Source organism: Lepidochelys kempii, chromosome 17 (genome assembly GCF_965140265.1).
Source record: "Lepidochelys kempii isolate rLepKem1 chromosome 17, rLepKem1.hap2, whole genome shotgun sequence".
NCBI classification, from domain to species: Eukaryota; Metazoa; Chordata; order Testudines; family Cheloniidae; genus Lepidochelys; species Lepidochelys kempii.
The window spans coordinates 1,006,123-1,024,895 of NC_133272.1; the positions used below are offsets into that span (position 1 = coordinate 1,006,123).

At 54.2% G+C, this 18,773-nt stretch overlaps 1 protein-coding gene across 5 annotated transcripts in view; it reads right to left on the reverse strand.

Moving 5' to 3' along the window:
• SMG6 (SMG6 nonsense mediated mRNA decay factor) overlaps positions 1–18,773 on the reverse strand; it is a 165,325-nt gene that overhangs the window by 61,049 nt on the left and 85,503 nt on the right. For all 5 annotated transcript variants that reach the window (XM_073315355.1, XM_073315354.1, XM_073315350.1 and 2 more), the window contains 3 exons: positions 17,223–17,339; positions 16,375–16,540; positions 5,157–5,358 (listed from right to left, as the gene is read on the reverse strand). In XM_073315355.1, the coding sequence (XP_073171456.1) occupies positions 5,157–5,358; positions 16,375–16,540; positions 17,223–17,339 (485 nt within the window). The remainder of the gene's footprint in view (positions 1–5,156; positions 5,359–16,374; positions 16,541–17,222; positions 17,340–18,773) is intronic.

An 18,773-nucleotide genomic window follows, 5' to 3' on the forward strand; every position in this document is an offset into this window, starting at 1 on the left:
GGTCAGCGTGTCCTCCATCTGCCATACTGGGCCGGGGAGACGGATGGATCTTGAGACCTCCTATCACAAACAAAGGATGTCAACGATGCCTGGCAAATTCAGAATGCCCGAGTGACTCAGGGGGTGTCTAGACAATCACTGGCACATCAGGTTCAAAGGAAACGCAAATAAGAACAAAAGTTCATGCCAGGCAACACGCTCCATGTTACCTTCTCAGTGGGTGAAACCCGGTTTTTTGTCTATTACCAGTGACATCAGCTTCTGACGTTGGTTGTAACTCACCATCAATGCCTTTTACAATCCAAAGATACCACATGAAAGGGAAGGACGAGGTCAAGGTGGAGTTTAGTTACTGGTCTGCAAGTGTTTCAGTGTTTAATTCCATAGCCTACGGGCTGCCAGCTGCTGCCACGTAGCTGCTTGTGGCAAGGCTCAGTGTGGCAGGGCTCTGTCAATGCTTGTTTGGAAAGCAAGGCAGACAGAGATGAAAGGAGTTCTTCAAAGGTGACTCCTCCTTGGACTCTTTCACTCTAGGGCTCTCACTGCTTCCCTCCTCCCCACTGAAGGGAACTGAAAGCCCCTTGCTCTGATGGGCTGAGCAAGCGTTCCAATGTGGCTTGGCACAGACACAGTGCCTTGGGGACATGCACAGGAGGGTGCTGGGAAGCAGGCACATCACTTTGCCTCAGGGTTCTCTTTCCTGTTTGGGATGAGGCTGCCTCTCGCAGAGGGCCCAATTCTGCCACCCTTACTCCTGCTGGGCAGCACCTTCCTCTGAAAGAAGCCCTACCGCAAGCAATGAGATTACTCGTGGAGTAAGGTGCTGCTCAACATATGAGTGACCTAATTGAGCCCAAAGCCTTTATACTCATTACCCACATTGCTCTACCAACTACCCCATGGGAACTTCCTCCTGCTAGGCTTCCCCCAGCTGCATTTTTTTAGCTCAGAACAACAAACTTCAGAGCCACTCTCAGGAAGGTAAATGTCTTTGCCTCTGCCCCAGGAGGCTTTCAGGTGATTAGCCACAGATCTGTCATCTTAGGAAGGACAGGACGTAGATTTTCATGAGGCATTCCAAGGCTATTCCTCTGGCCCTTCTCCGTGGCTCTCTTTCTGGGCAGAAAGATACTCTACTTCACACAAAAAATGAGCTGAAAGTCTTTAGAAAACTGCATCTTGCTAATAAGCATCTCAATGCTCTGCTAGCTAAATGGGTTAACGTTAGCCCAAGCCCAACAAAGAGAGCTCCTGAGAGGCCAATGCAGTGGCCAGCAGTTATGGAAATCCAGAACATATGAGCCAGACTAGAGAGAGATTAACAGTTCAGAAAACATATCTGGCCTGGAATCACAGAAAAGAGGCTTGTACTTTTCAAAGAGAAACAAAGGCCCTTAATGGAACCAGGTTTGGAATCAATTGTTTGACTGTTCCCCCAGCAGGTGACCATACACATAGCAGGCAGCTGAGGGTTCGTCAAGTACGGAAGATGGCAAGTGTGAAAAACTAAATGGGCCCCCATAGCTGCAAGAGTGACGCCCCACCTTGCATGGGCCAATCCCTAGACTGGACTGTCTCATTCAGAGACACATGGCAGGGATTCGCCTCCTTTCCAGGACCATGCCGGAGGCAGATCACTTGGGGTCTTGCCAGTGGGGAAAGAGTTCACCACACACATACAAAGAGCATGTTCCTATGAACACGTGCACAGAGAAAGGCTCCTTTTTGTTTCAGTGGAGGGAGTCGTAGTGACTAGCCCCATAAGCAAGTGTATTAATCATTCACCGTCTGGTTTTAATCCACACACTGCTGATCCTGCGTCTCACTGTATTGTTATCAGGGGAAGGAGCATTTCTCTTCAATCTTATTCACCAGCCAAAAACGTGAAAATGCAAAAACCACATTTGTGAAGGGCCTTCCCCAGGACACAGGGCCCCGGACCCCAGTGAGCTGGGGCTGTTGCCTTTTAATTGGGATTTAAAAACCTTTTATTAACATGTGTCAGGGCTGGGGTAGGCGAGAAAGGGGCTGAGGTTTCAGGACCCCCCCTTCACAGAAATTTATTGTGGGAAGGGACATTAACACTTTGTCTTCCACACCTCCCTGGCAGGGGCTCACACAGGATCTGCTCCTCAGGTACCAGCTTAGGCACACAGGTGCATGTGCTGTACAGTGTTTCAAATTTAAAGGACAGGCAGAGCTGCTAGATCTCTCCCTGTGTGCCCCCAGCCTATGCAGAGTCAGTAGGAATGGACGCTCACTGAGTGATGACGCGCATCCAAACAAGTCTCTAGAATTGCCACACAGGAGACCTCCCTGCCATTCTCCCCACCTGGGAGTTCCACATCCCAGTCACAGCCTTACCACCAACTCCACAGGAGCCCTCCTGCAATCAATGGCCAATGAGCATGGAAGAAACCATCCGATGCCCGAGACCCCTGGGAGAATGCACCTAGTGCACAGAGCAGATGGACTCTAATCAGGCCTTGCTCTGTTTTCAGTCAATCCAAGTGTTCGCCATGGGAAGCCCCCACCAACAGCACCATGCAGGCACAGATGAAATCCGCATTCTTTACCTTCCCCTCTGCCAGCACCCTCCCTTCACCACACCATCAAACTCAGCACTTGCTCTGGGGAGCAAAGCTAGGTAAGAGCCGGATAGTAGGGGCATGGGACCAGCTCCCAGTGAAAGGGGGACAGGCCTTGACAAGATGCCCATAGTCTGTAAACCTGAAGGCACAGTATGAAGTCTCAATTTCCTGGTTATGTAGACTGCAGTTGATCGGTATGCATCACTGTATTCCACCGCATAAGTCCTGCATACAAGTGTGTGTTTCAGCAGGTAATCACCCAACACACACCAATTAAAACACCCCCATGTAATACTCAGCTCAGAACTAACACTTACGGGGGAGCTTGAGCTGGGGAAAAGGTGACAATCACAGGGGTAGCGCATGAGAAGACAGAAAAATCTAAACATCATGCTGGCTCCAGCATGAACCCCACCGCAGAAACTCCCAGCAATGAAAGGAGCTTGTTGATGGAACTTGTTCATCCACAGCAAGATGGAGGCCAAATGTCCAGTGACCCACTGAGAAACGCTGGCTGTGAAGAGGCTCTGATGGACTGCAGCACTCTACCATAGAATGGGACTGAGGGAACGAACAGAAGAACTGGCAATCACAATGCTCAGAATTTATTATTTAAGATAAAAACACAGACCCTGCCCCAAAGACTTGCAGTCCAATCTCAGGTATTATCAGAGAGGGGCTAAAATCCAAATGTCTCTCTCTTCCTAGGTATTTGCTATATTTAGATAAGATCACTGTCATATGCAGAGTCTGGGGAACACGGCAATGTGTTTAGCACCTGTGTGAATGAAACAGGGGGTTGTGAAGAACTGGCTGCAAAGGAAACAAAGAGACGTTTCCTAAGCACCAAGGTGTGAGAATTCAGTACTGAGAAGGGCAGTTTCACATTCTCTACCAACAACCTAGAAAACCCATGATGTTTGGGTGGATGTTGCTTCACTGTGGGAGACACATGCAACCCCCCCACCCCCTTTCCACAGTTCTCTTACATCCCCCACTGGGGACCAAGAAGGGAGAAAACCTCAGCTCTGTGGCTGCTCTGCAGCTCACTGAGGGCTAAGGGACAATGCTTTGAGCATGTCAGTATTTGGGGAGGATACTCTGAATGCCTCTGGTGCACAGTGGGAAATGGCAAAGCCCAGGGAATGCTGACACAGCAGTCACATTGTGCTCTCTGGCCAGAGCACGCTGTCTGCCATTTCTATCATGGGTTCGATGCTAGGATTGGGATGCTGGGACTACAGGTGCACATGTTAGCTTTGGGCCTGTCATCAGTGCTGACTATATGGCCAGAGTCAGACTGTCTTCTCCCGCCCAGCGTGGCCCAGAAGAACCAAGCCCAAGCTAGTCTGCAAGGCCACCAACACAAGCCAGCTTCCCTGGGGGAAAGAAATAGTGACTGCAGGGTTGCTATTTTAAACTGCAGGAACATGCCCCTAAAGCCCCTCTTCTGATGGTCCCTTCCTGGAGCGAGGTGCTTCTTGAAACAGGGACAGTGACTGTATTCTCCTCTCTGCCCCAGTACAACGTTACAAGCGGCAGTAGGGCAGACAGGGAAGTGAAACCGCAAGTAGCACCTCTCAGGTTCCCCTTCTCACGAGGGTCCCAGATTTCTCAGTCAGTTCAGGAACAGGACCTGGAGAAGTGACACCTAGAAATGCACATCTCCGGCCAGCCCCAGCTTACCCACTTATCTTACAGACTGCTCACAGTGGAAACTAGTCCCAGCAGCTCCACTTCTCTTCCTACAGTCCTCTCTGCTCAGGGAAACACCACAACATCCTCCTGGGAGAGTGACAGCTCCAGGTCTGGGATGCTGCCCCGAAGGGCTCACCCAGGCAACACACGCAGGGGACTGACAAGCTCCACCCTCATTCCCGCCCTGCCCTGTGTGGTCTGCAGCCCCAGTGTCACTCTCCCCTCTCCATCCCCAGCAGGAGTGCATATGGCAAGTGCAGGCACCCACATCCCCCCTGGCTGGGCGGTGGCACGGAATGGAACCTAAGCCCCACAACAACAAGGGAGCTGATTTCATTATTCTAAAAACCAACAGCCGAGGAAAGTTCAGGCTAGACCAGGCTCCTAGAGCAAAGAAAGGAAAATAGAGAGCGGGCAGCGGGGAATGCTTTATATTCCTAAAAGCCTTTTGTACGTTAACACATGGTGTCTGCTTCTCTCTAGTCACCTATTTATCACTCTCCTCTTTAGAGAGGGAAAAAAGCCCTGGCTGCTTTCCTAGCACAGAGTTTTGTGGCCGGGGGAGGGGGAGGGTGCTTTAAGCATGATGCAAACCATTTGGAGTGGAGTGAGAGTGCTGCCAACACAAGCTGCACTATTTAAACAAGTGAGGAAATGATCGTATATACAACATGCCAGCGAGCACACACACACCAGAGGAAGTCGAGAGGGGTTTTCATGACACAGAGCTGGATGTCAGCGGCTAAAAGGTCGATATTTTCCCTTAACACCCTTCTCAATGACTTAATCGTGTTCCGTTTGCACAGAAAACTTCCCAAGAATAAAAGTCTGGAGGAATCAAGGGGGGATGTTTAGCCTAGTGCTGACCTTGTCCGAGGTTTTCTCTACGTAGCAGGGCTCCTGGGGGGCGACCAGCAGGGGGACGAAGCCTGAAAGGAGCCGATCCTCTTCCAGGCTGAGCAGGGAAAGGTCATCATCGGGGTCCTTGTACAACGGCACCTCTGACTGATTCACTGTGGTCAGTATGTTACAGAAGTCGGCTAGTGTCGCCCACACGTCCACTGAGACCCTGGGAGAATGAGGGGAAGAGATATGATCAATTATGGCATGTTCTCTGCATCATCACACCAAATATTAGGGAAGTGAGATGAGGCAAGATGCACCTCCCAGCACAGAGTAGCTACCAACATACCCTTCAGGGTAGGAGTCCAGCCACATGGGCTCCCAACTGGACAGAGGGTTTTACCCCAATCGGTGAGCCCAGCACTTGCTAACACAAGCCCTCTCCTTTCTGCAGATGAGGACAGTCAAGAGCTCCCCTTACTTCTCTACTGTGGACCAGGAAGCTCCCAGAATCCACCCCCCTCACACACACACATTGTACAGCCCACCCCTGCAAGCCCAACCTGGTACGGAGACGCGGGGAAGCATCTGCCCCACCCAAAGCCCCAGGTGATGCTGAAAATAATCCAGCTCACTCCAGAGAGGAGTAATGCTCCATGTTATGCCTGGGAAGGGGGAAGTCACCTGCTGGGCAGCCCGAGGACGGCTCTCTACTCTACTGCAGCCACAGCTCCAGCCCTGGGACGCAGCCGACTTTCTCCAGCCCCTCCTGGAAGCTAATGTCCCCAGGGCCCTATCTGTGTCTCACAGAGCCCAGGCTGCTATCTGCCATCACATGCTGTGGCCATGCGGGACCGCAGGGGCTTTGTCTTAAAATGCCAGTCACTAGATGTTACACCGTGTTTCATTTCTGGTCACAATTTCAACACTTTGGAGTGATCTGCAAAGCTGCCTGTGTGGCGTGTCACCTTTTTCGAGCACCAGGGACATACAGAGCCCAGTGTGTCAACACAGCGCCTTGAGCAGCTTCAGCAGCTGGCTGTAGACTCTGCTCTTCTCTGAGGGCAGCTGGAGCCCAGGGCCCCGAGGGTCGAGGTGGGGCATGGAGGCAGAATATGTGCACAGAGGGCCTGTGACACATTTGGGCAGCAGACCAACAGCACAGCTACAAGCTCGCAACCAACTGCTACTTGTTAATTGTTTCACACAAGGATTTTTTCCGGAGAGAAAGGAGGGATTTTAGATCGAGGTAGAAGTGCAGGGCGATGGGAAAGGGAAAGCAGCAGACTGAGCTACTTCTGGGGCCTGCTGTGCTGGGATCCCTATGCCTTCGGGTCCCAGACAGCAGTCTTGTGCCGTGCCCATCTGTGCCACCTTGATGAACTGTGAGGTGCAGGACAGAGACCAATGCCGGGGGGATGTGACTCTCCACAGCCAGAGGCAGCCAAGGGGCTGGAGCAGGCCCCCTGCTCCATGAATTGCTCCAGGTGAACAGAGTCTGCACTCGTTTATTTATGGCAATCAATGTACCAGGAAAGTGCACTGAAATGAAACATCTTGTTTTCAAGAGCGTCCTGGGAGCTGGACGGAATGAGCTGCCATTAATCAAAGCCCAGCACATAATCAGCACACGTGTAACACAGAGTCGCCCACATCCCTGAGCAGGCCCCGGCAAACATGTTGCAGAGAAGAGGGCCTTCGAAGCCCTCTGTGCACAGACACCAGGAGCTGGGCTCATTCACAAAGCTCCATCACTTGGCTCAGCCAGGTCTGGCTGTCAGAACTGTTTAAATATGGAAAAAAATAAACAGTTGCAACACGGTTTTCGGAGGGGTCTGTCCGAGGCCCTTGTGATGTAATGGGAAACACTGCATTTGTGCTACCAGCTGGAAAATAAACAGAGCTGTGTGGGTTAAAAGGAACTGAACTTTCCACGACCCCTCTCTGCAAAGAAGAAAATAATAAGAGGAATGATCCGCTGCCCCACAGCTCTGATAGTTTATCCTTCAGCCCAGGCTGCAGAGACAAGCACCGGATGTGACAGGGCTGCTCTGGGCCACCTCCAACGTGAGCTCTGCCCATGGGAGACACGCAGGGGTTGACATACTCAGCCCTCCCCCAGTGCCCTGCTGGGGACTTGACTTTGCTGCATGGGTCTGGTCACATAGCACTCGTGGCCCTCAGACTGAGCGGGCTGCTCCACACCCGGATCAGCAGCGAGAACACCTGCAGAATGAAAGGAGGTGCAAAAGTTTCAGGCATCAGCAGGGGACACAGACAGGGAGTGCTCCCTTTCCAGCAGGGGTAAGGGGACATGGAAGACACAGGGTGCTAGTGGCACAGATCTATGGCCGAGGAGGGAAAGCGGGACACAGCAGGAAGTGCTCCATGCCAGTTGGTGAGGAGGACTGGTCACATGGCAGGGAGCACTTCTGTTTGGGAGCGGAAGGCGGAGGTATATCAACACGCTGCAGAAAAAAACACTCCTGACCTGACATTCGTGGCCTTTGCTCCTCAACAGGCTCAGTGTCCAATGCCATCACCAGGCCACACAAATGGTCACATCATTCACATTACTGCATGTAAGAGAGCTCTCTAATCTTGCAAGTGGCAGCACTGGGGCATTCCCCTCCTGCAGGCTTAGCAGCTCTGCACAGAAGCCTCCCCCTGTAGTCACTAGTTCTCCAGCCCCACTGATGAGGAGTTTACCCTTCCAGCCCCCTATTCCAGTACAGGGCCCCCTAGACCTTTGCAGCATCCTCCCTGCTCCCCACAGCTTCACAATGGCTCAGCAGATCTGCCCTTTCCATTTTACGTGTCAGATTTCCACTCTACGGTCCCCTCAATCAAGCTGACGGTCGGGGCAATTTTGTCATGAGCTATCAACACGGCTGCTGTGTAATTCAGAGCAGGGGCTGGGCTGCATCCATTAGGTGTGATAAACCTGTGTATGCATGGGACGTTGGCAATAAGGATGGAGCAAGAAGTGCTTTTCCTTTGCTGTTTTCGCCCTGGTTTCCTGCTGTGACACACAATGATGGGGATTTAGCTGGGAGTGCATCTGACAGAATCTTGTGCAGCGGCCTCCTTCCTGTGTGTCTGCATGAACATCACTACAGGATTAGGTAGTTCTCCAGGCTCCACACACCCAGCACCAGGTCCAGCTGATGGCCAAAGAATCAGGAAGTTCATTGCCTGAGCCCTTAGGAGACTGCCCTCTATGGGGACAATGGAGGGACGTGCAACCCTCGGAACCCAGCCAGGTGCTTTCTCCTTCAGCCCCCAGGGTCCAGTGGCGGTTTCTAGGTATGCCTGGCTTGTGTCACCTTGATTGGATTGTTCTGACTCAGGGCATTTCTGTGCACAGATGCTCAGAGATCCAACCATCAGCATGTGCTGTACGTACACAATATCTGAGTTGTAACAGGCCTCTTTGTGGAGCCTTTGCAGAGGGCTCTGCAGAATTGCTGACATCGAGCCCTGGAGCGCACAGTTCCGAGGTAAACAGAACGAAGCTCTCTGTGCTTCTAATGGAGGAAGCCAAGAGAGGGTTAGCCCAAGGTCTCTCCCCACAAGTGGGGTTCATTCACTTCCCCACAGACACATTTACATCACCAAGGACAGGGAAAAACAAAGCGTTAGCTTACTTTTTGCTGTCTCAGAACGCAGGCCGAATGTAGCTGTCAGCATGAGCGCAGCCCAGCCAGGGGATGGAGCGGACCCAGCTCATGTGCATGGACAAGGGTACCCAGGGGCCAAACGAACCTCCATGACAAGGGCTAGGGCTGGACCTGTGCAATCACAGCAACAGCTGGGGCTACTGCTTCCAGAGGCAAATGCCCCGAACATTAAGCGCGGCAGAAACAGGCAGCTCTTGCTAACAACTCTGTGTGGTAAGCACAGCCCGACACTCACTGAGTTCCCCCTGGACAGGACCAAAGCTGTGAAGTGCTTTCACATAAGCCACCATCTTCACAGGGGGAGCAGGCTGCCTGGTGATTCATGCAAGTACAATGACCCCATGTTCCAAGCGTGTGGAGGTGGCCATTTCCTGAGTAATACCAGCTTGTTTAAACACTCACATTCAAACTCCACAGCTGCACAACAAACCCAGAGAGTGCAGTGTGAGAAACCCTGCAGTGTGCTCCCGAGTCACAGGACAGATGGCAAACCACTTGGGCCTTTCTGCTCCTGGGGTGAGCAGAGCTCAAAGAGGCCGAACGCAGTAGGCAAGCAAGCTCCAGAGAAGGCAGCCAGAGGAAACCAGCCCAAATCAGGAGGCTGAGACAGCTCAATCCAAGAAGGCACCAGGCTCTCCACATCTGTGCATCAAAGTCCCACCAGGATTCCTCCTTGCCTCCAAGCCCCATTTTCACCCAGGGGAAACCAGAATAAAAGTAATTCCTCTGTAGGCATGTGAAGTATGAGCTCCTCCTAAGAGCCACTCACGAACCCTGCCCCTAATTGCAGGGCCACAGCCACTGAGAGGGCACCGAAGGGCCCTTGCAGTCACAGAAGGGACGTCCCCTTCACCTGGGCTCTCTCAAGCGGACAGCTACAGCAGGTAACTCGTGGAGACGTAGAGCATCTGGAAAGGGCATAAACTCCTGAGGGTCTCAGAGCTAGATTCACAGGTGTTAAGGCCAGCAGGGCCTGTTCTCACCATCTAGTCTGGCCTCCGGCGTGTCCCAGGCTAGAGAATCCCCCACATCAAACCCTGCACAAGCCCCAACTAGAGCCACCCTCACAACTTTAAGGCCAGAAGGGACCATCCTGATCATCTCATCCGACCTGCACACTGCAGGCCACAGAGTCTCGCCCACCCCGTAACAGACCCATTAGAAAGATGCTCTGAGATGAAGAACTTACCTCACAGTTCTGGGGTGGAGCCCTTGGCCCTTCCCTCAACTCTGTCAGTCAGAAAATCCAACAGGAACCTCTCAACTCTCTCCCCAGGACCCAGCTCCCAGTGGGGAGAAATGACCCTGGAGCTCCCGAGGGGCACGTCTGTGAAGCTGCAGAGAGCCCATCTGGGATCAGACAATCCCCTCTAGACTCAGCCTCTTCCCACTGACAGCAGCACCTTCTCCATCCCACACGACTCCCTGGCCTCTTGCACCTTTCCCACCTCACCCCTTTCACCTTTTTTAACCACCCCTTACCCAGAGACGGCCGCTCACCCCCAGCTCTTATCTCCCCATTCCCAGCAACGACACATGGAGCTATGTGCTGCTATCTGCTCCATGCAGCCAAAGGCTTCCTCCACGTTTGCCTCCATCTCGGGGCAGCTACCGACACTGTAAATCATTCCAGCCACATGGACCTGCCTCCACACCTACAGGGCACCTCTCCAAGAGGCTCCTGCTCTTCCTGAGCTAATGGTACAGGGACTGCTCCACGACCCCTCCCCCAGGAACCCTATGGGGCTCAAATGCTTGATCTTTGGCTCTTCTCTAGCTTGACTCTACCTTCCTTCTTCCCAGCCACTGACCCTGCTGATGTGACGGCCCTTCTTTGGACAGCTTGATAGGGACCGTTCCAGGATGAACATTCACTAAAGGAGACAAGACCTAAGAAAGGGACTTTCAATTCAGCCCTTAGCAATCCCTACCAGCGTCTCAGTACCTGTATTCACGGGTTGGGCTGGGGCTGTACCCCTCAGTGGGAGCTGACACTGCTCAGCAGGCCCTGTGTGATGAGGGCAGCCTGACAGGCTCTTCCATGCTCCTATAAAGTAGGCTCTAGAATTTTTTCAAAGCATTTGGGTTTAATTTAATAGTTGGTTAAAATGCACCACTTTAAATGGCTGCATGCAGCCTATAGCAAGCTCAGAGGCCCCAATTCCCAGCCTAGCAGGAAAGCAGATTCCCACTGGCCACCCCTGCAACACACTGAATAGTCAGGGGCTTCTCTACTTAATGGCACATTCCTGACGGTGCAATGAGAAGCAGCGAGCAGATCTCTGAGATCACATGGGAATTTGTGCTCTTCCCTGCCCACCGGTGTCAACTTCCTCAGCCACTGCCTCAAAGGCAGGAGCAGCTTCCTGCCATGCAGCCCTGGCTCCCCCATCTCCCCTTTGCTCCAGTGTCTGCAGCTTCAGCATCAGCCTCACACCGAAACTCTCCGCCTTGGCCTGCGAATCTGTCTCTTGCCATCAGCGTGTGCATAAGGAACATCTCTGCCTCGTCAACTCTCGCTCTCTCTTTTCCTTTGCCTGTGTCTCGTCCACCCCTCCCCCCTCCAGCTACTCTCCATGAGGAACTTGGGGGGCAGTTTAGGAGAAAGATGTTATGTACGAGGAAGTTGTGTTGTGGTGTTATTGCCTTTCACAGCTGGGTCACACAACCTACTCTTTGGTACGCTGTGTGTGGAGGGGAACGTACCCGGTATTCAGAGACACACCCTCTTTCCAGCCCGCGCGTGAGTCACACTCTTCACTCGCCAAACCCCTCTAGACAAGGAAGCCACCACACTAATACTTTGCTGCTCTCTAGAATCCAAGCAGAGATACCCAAGATGTGGTTGTGCCATCAACAGGAAGCCCTGCTATTACCCAGGAACTGTGCCACAACATGGCAACCATGGAAGGCACCTCCCCTAGAGAGGTGAAGGAGAAGGAATGTCACCCATGCCCCCCCACTCTCACACACACAGTTCCAAAGAGGGCTATACATTGCCTGTATCTTCCCCAAAACCTCTGTGGTCCAACACCAATCAGACTGTTATGGGTGGGGGTCAGCTCAAAGCAGCCTAGAATCAAGAGTATGGATCTTGGGAAGGGTGCAGCCCACCATTCGCATCACACAGGGGCCCTGAGCCCGTTTGGATGTGGAGAGGACACCCTCTGAATGCTGGGGTTCATGCTCTACGCATGTTCCCAAGCACTTGTCAGGGAGAGGACACCCCTGAGATGCTGCTCTCTGAGTCCCCAGTGCCATGTGCTGGAGCGGAGCGCAGCATTTACCTCTCACACCTTTTCCTGCATCTCTGTCCAACAGGGAAAGCAGCAAGCTGAGGAATTTGGTGTTTTTTATTGTAAGGACTCAAATCCAGCAGTGTGATAAATGCATCTGAGCTACAATTAGGAAGATATATAGCATCAGAATGCGAAGGTCTGGGCAGCGTGGTGAAACGCGGGCTCTCCAGAGCCCCAGCTATGTTTCCCATTATGTAACCCTGGTCATGGGCAGACAGCCAGACTCCAAATGAAAAAGAGACTCTGGCTTGGCACTGGTTCTATTTTCCTATCCTCATTCGGGGTCAGTGCAGTGTCATACAGCTGCAGAGAAAACTCCAGGGATTAAACCTGGGAAAGACTCCAAGACCAGGACCCGGGTTCAAGTACCAGCTGAAAGCAATAAACCAACTGCCACAGCTGGGCTGAGTTTAGACGTTCTCAAAGTCCCCTGACTCTGTCATTTGTGGAGAACTAGGAATCACGAATGTGGAGAATACAGCATGAGCGGAGGCCTTGGGATGGGCAGGCCCACCGGCCTAGGCCCCAGACTCTGCAATGAGCCTTGACAAGCCTCCTCAATAGCCCAGGCCCCGGGATGAGCTAGGATGGGCTGCTGTGTTGCTGCTGATACTGCGTCTGGCCCCCGGGATGAGCCATGGTGCCGGTGCAGGGCCTGGCCTTGGCCCCGGCCCCGGGATGAGCCATGGTGCCGGTGCAGGGCCTGGCCTTGGCCCCGGCCCCGGGATGAGCCATGGTGCCGGTGCAGGGCCTGGCCTTGGCCCCGGGATGAGCCATGGTGCTGGGCCTGGCCTTGGCCCCAGGATGAGCCATGGTGCTGGGCCTGGCCTTGGCCCCAGGATGAGCCACGGTGCTGGTGCTGGGCCTGGGCCTGGCCTTGGCCCCGGGATGAGCCATGGTGCCGGGCCTGGCCTTGGCCCCGGGATGAGCCATGGTGCCGGGCCTGGCCTTGGCCCCGGGATGAGCCACTGTGCTGGTGCCGGGCCTGGCCTGGGCCCCGGGATGAGCCACTGTGCTGGTGCCGGGCCTGGCCTGGGCCCCGGGATGAGCCATGGTGCCGGGCCTGGCCTTGGCCCCGGGATGAGCCATGGTGCCGGGCCTGGCCTTGGCCCCGGGATGAGCCATGGTGCCGGGCCTGGCCTTGGCCCCGGGATGAGCCATGGTGCCGGGCCTGGCCTTGGCCCCGGGATGAGCCATGGTGCCGGGCCTGGCCTTGGCCCCGGGATGAGCCATGGTGCCGGGCCTGGCCTTGGCCCCGGGATGAGCCATGGTGCCGGGCCTGGCCTTGGCCCCGGGATGACCCATGGTGCCGGGCCTGGCCTTGGCCCCGGGATGAGCCACTGTGCTGGTGCTGGGCCTGGCCCCGGGATGAGCCACTGTGCTGGTGCCGGGCCTGGCCTTGGCCCCGGGATGACCCATGGTGCCGGGCCTGGCCTTGGCCCCGGGATGAGCCACTGTGCTGGTGCCGGGCCTGGCCTTGGCCCCGGGATGAGCCACTGTGCTGGTGCCGGGCCTGGCCTTGGCCCCGGGATGAGCCATGGTGCCGGGCCTGGCCTTGGCCCCGGGATGAGCCATGGTGCCGGGCCTGGCCTTGGCCCCGGGATGAGCCACTGTGCTGGTGCCGGGCCTGGCCTTGGCCCCGGGATGAGCCACTGTGCTGGTGCCGGGCCTGGCCTTGGCCCCGGGATGAGCTGCTGTGTCACCACTGGCCCCAGCTCCAGCCCCGGGATGAGACGTTGTGCTGGAGGTGGGCTTTCTGGAGACCCGGTGAGATTTCTAGAGACACAGAGATGCACTGGATCCCCACAGCATGCTCCTATGTTTCAATTTCGATTCAGTCCCTTTGATCTGCTCCAGTCCCCAGAGGTGGCACTCAAGGGAATGGCGAAGTAGCGCTAGAAGGGCTGCTCCCAGCTATTCCAACCCAGCCTCTCAGGACAAGGCCTGGAAGGGAATGTGGAGGGAGCAGAGTATGTCATGGATGGAGAACTCACAGCTGTAGGGCGCATGGAGTTGGGAACATTGCACCTCCTCATCGTCCAGCCTCAGAGTCAAGCTCGGCCCTTAGCATTTACACTTTCTCTCCCTCTCCAAGGTCACCTACCCTTGGGTCCCAGGCCTGGCCCAAGGCATTCCCTTATGCTCTGACCCATGATTTACTTTTAGAACATCTTCAAATAGTTCCTGTCAAGGCCCCTGGACTTGATGGCTCTCCTGGTTAGTAAATAGCCCCAGAACCAGAGTGCAGGCCTGCGTCAGTACAAAGCAGGAATGCTAAGCCAGTCATCATGACTCCTGTCCACCCTACACGGGAGACATGCTGAGACTGGGGAAGTGAAGGGAGAAGGTCACCTGGCAGGGCTGAGCTGGTTCTCCTGCCACCTCTTCTCTTCTTCCCTGGAGAGGCACATGTCCAGCCGGGGGCTCCATTTCTAGCGGTCATGGCCTCCATCACACAGAGGTACACAAGAGTGGTGGGAAACAGGCAAAGAACTGTTGTGCTAAAAGAACATCTTGGTACACCCCAAAAAAAACCAGAGACATGCCATGTAAACTACAGCTCACCATATCTGAGGGGGTCTGTCAGAGAGTGGGCAATGGGGAAGAACAGGCTCTAGCCATTGTAGGGAAAGGATCTGAACAGTGGGAGGAGGGGTAGGCCCAGGCACAGCATGAAGAGAGCAAGGCAGGGAAGTGGCTGGGCCTACTGAGCCTTCACCAAATGGTGAAGCTCGTTGACTTCCCAACTCTGGAGCTCTGAGCAGAGCAGCTGCTCGAAGTACATTATGACCCACACCCAGCTACCTCCTATCACCCGGGACCTGCATCTCCAGCTGCTCCTTGGCACTTGATGGAACCATGGGCCACAGTCTCTGATAGGGGCTGGGTTGTAACCCTCACCTTCTCCCTTCTTGATGGGAAAGGGGGAGCTTGCACGTGCTCCTAACCCTGTCAGGGGGCCAGACTGGCTCCCAGCAGCCGGAGGCAGCTGAGGCAGATCTCAGTGTGCACCCCAAACAAGGGAGGAGGTGGCTCCTCCCTGGAACATGCTGAGCGCTGGCTGCATGAACCCAATCAGAAATTCCATCTCGAGGCAAGCCCGTTGCTGATGGCTCAGCAGCTCCCTGCATAGGCAGCGCAAAGGGAGCTCCGGATTGGTGCAAGCGTGCTCACATGACAACTCCGAGTTTGAGTTCCTGCCCAAAGATGGGCAACAGTTCACATGAGCAGGCAACGGTCCCACATCGAGCAGCCGACAAACAGAAAACAGACTCCATCTCCACAAAATGAGGCCCAGCACTTCCTGTGTGAGATTTCCATTTCCTCAGCCAAATGAAAAAGAACTGGAGTGGAGGCAATAAAACAGGAGAGCGGGACTGGACCTGACGCATTGGAGCAGGGACCCATTAATGGTTAAGCCACTTTGCTGGATTACTCTTAATGCGCCTTCCCATCACCCTGGGTTCTGGCTCCTTTGGATTAACAGTAAGACGTGATTTCAGGCTCTGGATCCAGAGTACCGGAGGCAGATGGAAAATCCTGCGGGAAAGCAGTCACGGAGCATGCTCAGATGCTGCTTCGCACACTCCATACTTGGCCCCTTCTCATGATTTTCTGTCCAAAAATATGCAAATTGCCTAGTCCGCATTACGGACTAATGGTCTGGAATTAGCCAGCTTAGCAAATTAACCCTTTGTGACTGGCTGGGCCAGAGGAAATTGCGTTCAAACCAGGAGAAAGGGGTTCCAAGCACAGCGAGCTGCTCAAGGCCTGGCCCAGGCTGCCTGGGGTTTGTCCAGCTCCTTCTCACAGGTGAAGAGAATACAAGCAGCGAGCTGGGAGCGGATTCCACTCTCACAGACAAACAGCTGGCTGGCTGGCAAAGGCCCCGGGGAGATGCACCCCAGGAAATGGAGAGAGATCCCATGTGTAAGCTAGAAATCTGGCCCATCCTTCCCTGACACACTAGGGAACGAAGGGGAGCTATTCACAAGGGTTAATGCTGTGCCCTTGGGATGCCTGCCACCACCCTGAACCACATACACCCCACTTCCAGCCTGCAGCTCTCACTGCTAGGGAAGATCCCTCTGTCACTAACCCCTTTCTCCACGCACAGGGCAGTGAGCGATACCCTCTGCTCAGGCAGTGGTGCTGGGAGACAGAGCGGACCACCTCCGTGAGGGGCAGAAAAGGAACAAGGGGCACCGGCAAGGAGCCCGCAGAGGTGGGCCCGCGCTGGAAGAGCAGGAAGAGCTCACATACTGTTTGGGCAGCTCGAGGGAGGTGGGAGGGGGGTTCCAGGTGTCCGAATGGCCGAGCATCCAGTCCGACCAGACTTTCACGCTGGGGAGGAGCTCCTTCAGATCCTGGGGCAAGGCGGAGACCTTGATATCATCCTCCTCGGCCTGCTCTGCTTCCTGGGGCCAAGCTGCAGAGACAAAAAAGAAAAGCTGGGCCAGGCCCACTGCAGTCCCCCATTCCTGAGGAAGACTGGCTGGATCCCTCCCTCTTGGGGGGGTGTGCGCACGCAAAGGCCACTGAGTACCTCACTCTGGAGGTGCACAGAGAGTGCTTCATCCCCACTCACACCCCCGGCGCAGTGACGGGCCCAAGGGAAGGATGGGATACAGCATCACCCCATTTTACAGAGTGGTCGTGACCTGCTCAAGCCCACGCAGCAAGTCAATGGCAGAGCCAGGAACAGAACCTAGGAATCCTGACTTCCAGGAGTTGTCTGGAGGCACCAGAAAGCCTGTCATGTAGCAGGATGGATGAAAAGGCTAAGGGTCGTGGTGTCTCACCCCCAATATATATCGTGGGCTCTCCAGCTCGGGCAGCCCCACGCTGAAGTCCTGGAAATGCCTGGAGTCAAAGGGAGAAAGAGCCCAGGGATGGAGGAGGGAGGAATTGTCTGAAAACTAGGACAAAACCCAGAGGCCTCAAGAGACAAGAGGTGGTGTGTGATGGAGCAGGCAGTGAGCCAGCCTGGGAAGCAGGGCTGGGCTAGGGCAGGGAGTACATGAGCTAGCATGACACAGGAATCAACTGCAGCATTGTGTTGTTAGGCAGGCTACCAGCACTACCCAGCACTGTGCAGATAGCTCCCATACCTCCGACAGATGCCTTCAGTAAGCTGGTGCAGCGCCTCACCAGCAGGGCAAACATGCAGAGTCCCAGCGCCGTGGCCTGTTCCTGGAGCACTGAGCGACAGTCCTCCGAGAGGCACTCTGAGGAGACAAGCAGAGAACATCAGCTTATGGTGGGGACAGCAGGCCAGGAACGCTCGGGTGCCCCTCACCCTGAACCCACTCTGAGAGACAAGGAAAACTCCTGCCCTCCTTGCCCTAGTGCATGGGCTGGGGGAGACTGCAGGGGGAAAGCCAAGCACCCAGCATGCTCCTTTCCCCCAAGCCAGCTACCCCTAGTAGGAGAGGAGGAATCAGCATGGCTCCAAACAGGGACATGGCAAGGCAGAGACTCCCCCAAGCTCCTGGCAACCACTGCCCATTGGGTGCCACATAGCATGCAGAAACCCTGCCTGCAGAGCCAGCACTCAGGGCTCAGAAGCTCCCACTCAGTCTTCCTAATTCCTCCTGAATGAGGGGAGAATTCCAAAGTGCTAAAATGATAATTAGCTGCATGTTAGATCTCCATCCTGGCTGGCACGTTCACCTCAGAGCTGAGGACAGGGCTCCTCCCAGTAGTTCACAAGTCACACAACAGCTCAGTCAAGAGGGCTTAAATGAAGCTTTCAGAGTAACAGCCCTGTTAGTCTGTATTCGCAAAAAGAAAAGGAGTACTTGTGGCACCTAAGAGACTAACCAATTTATTAGAGCATAAGCTTTCGTGAGCTACAGCTCACTTCATCAGATGCATATCGTGGAAACTGCAGCAGACTTTATATATACACAGAGAATATGAACCAATACCTCCTCCCACCCCACTGTCCTGCTGGTAATAGCTTATCTAAAGTGATCATCAGGTGGGCCATTTCCAGCACAAATCCAGGTTTTCTCACCCTCCACCCCCCCACACAAATTCACTCTCCTGCTGGTGATAGCCCATCCAAAGTGACAACTCTTTACACAATGTGCATGACAATCAAGTTGGGCAATTTGAATTGCCCAACTTGATTGTCATGCACATTGTGTAAAGAGTTGTCACTTTGGATGGGCTATCACCAGCAGGAGAGTGAATTTGTGTGGGGGGGTGGAGGGTGAGAAAACCTGGATTTGTGCTGGAAATGGCCCACCTGATGATCACTTTAGATAAGCTATTACCAGCAGGACAGTGGGGTGGGAGGAGGTATTGGTTCATATTCTCTGTGTATATATAAAGTCTGCTGCAGTTTCCACGATATGCATCTGATGAAGTGAGCTGTAGCTCACGAAAGCTTATGCTCTAATAAATTGGTTAGTCTCTAAGGTGCCACAAGTACTCCTTTTCTTTTTAAATGAAGCTGTTACTCAAGTAGATGCCACATGACCACAACTCTTCCCAACAGAGTTGCCTCAGGGCAGAGAAAATCCCATCAGTGCATCTACACCCAGTCAGAACCCATTTCTGAGGCTGTGAGAGCGGCAGGGAGCTGGCCAGGCATGGGTTACACTTGGCAGGGCAAGGCAGATGCTGTCCCACTCTCCAATCTAGTCAGTCATGGC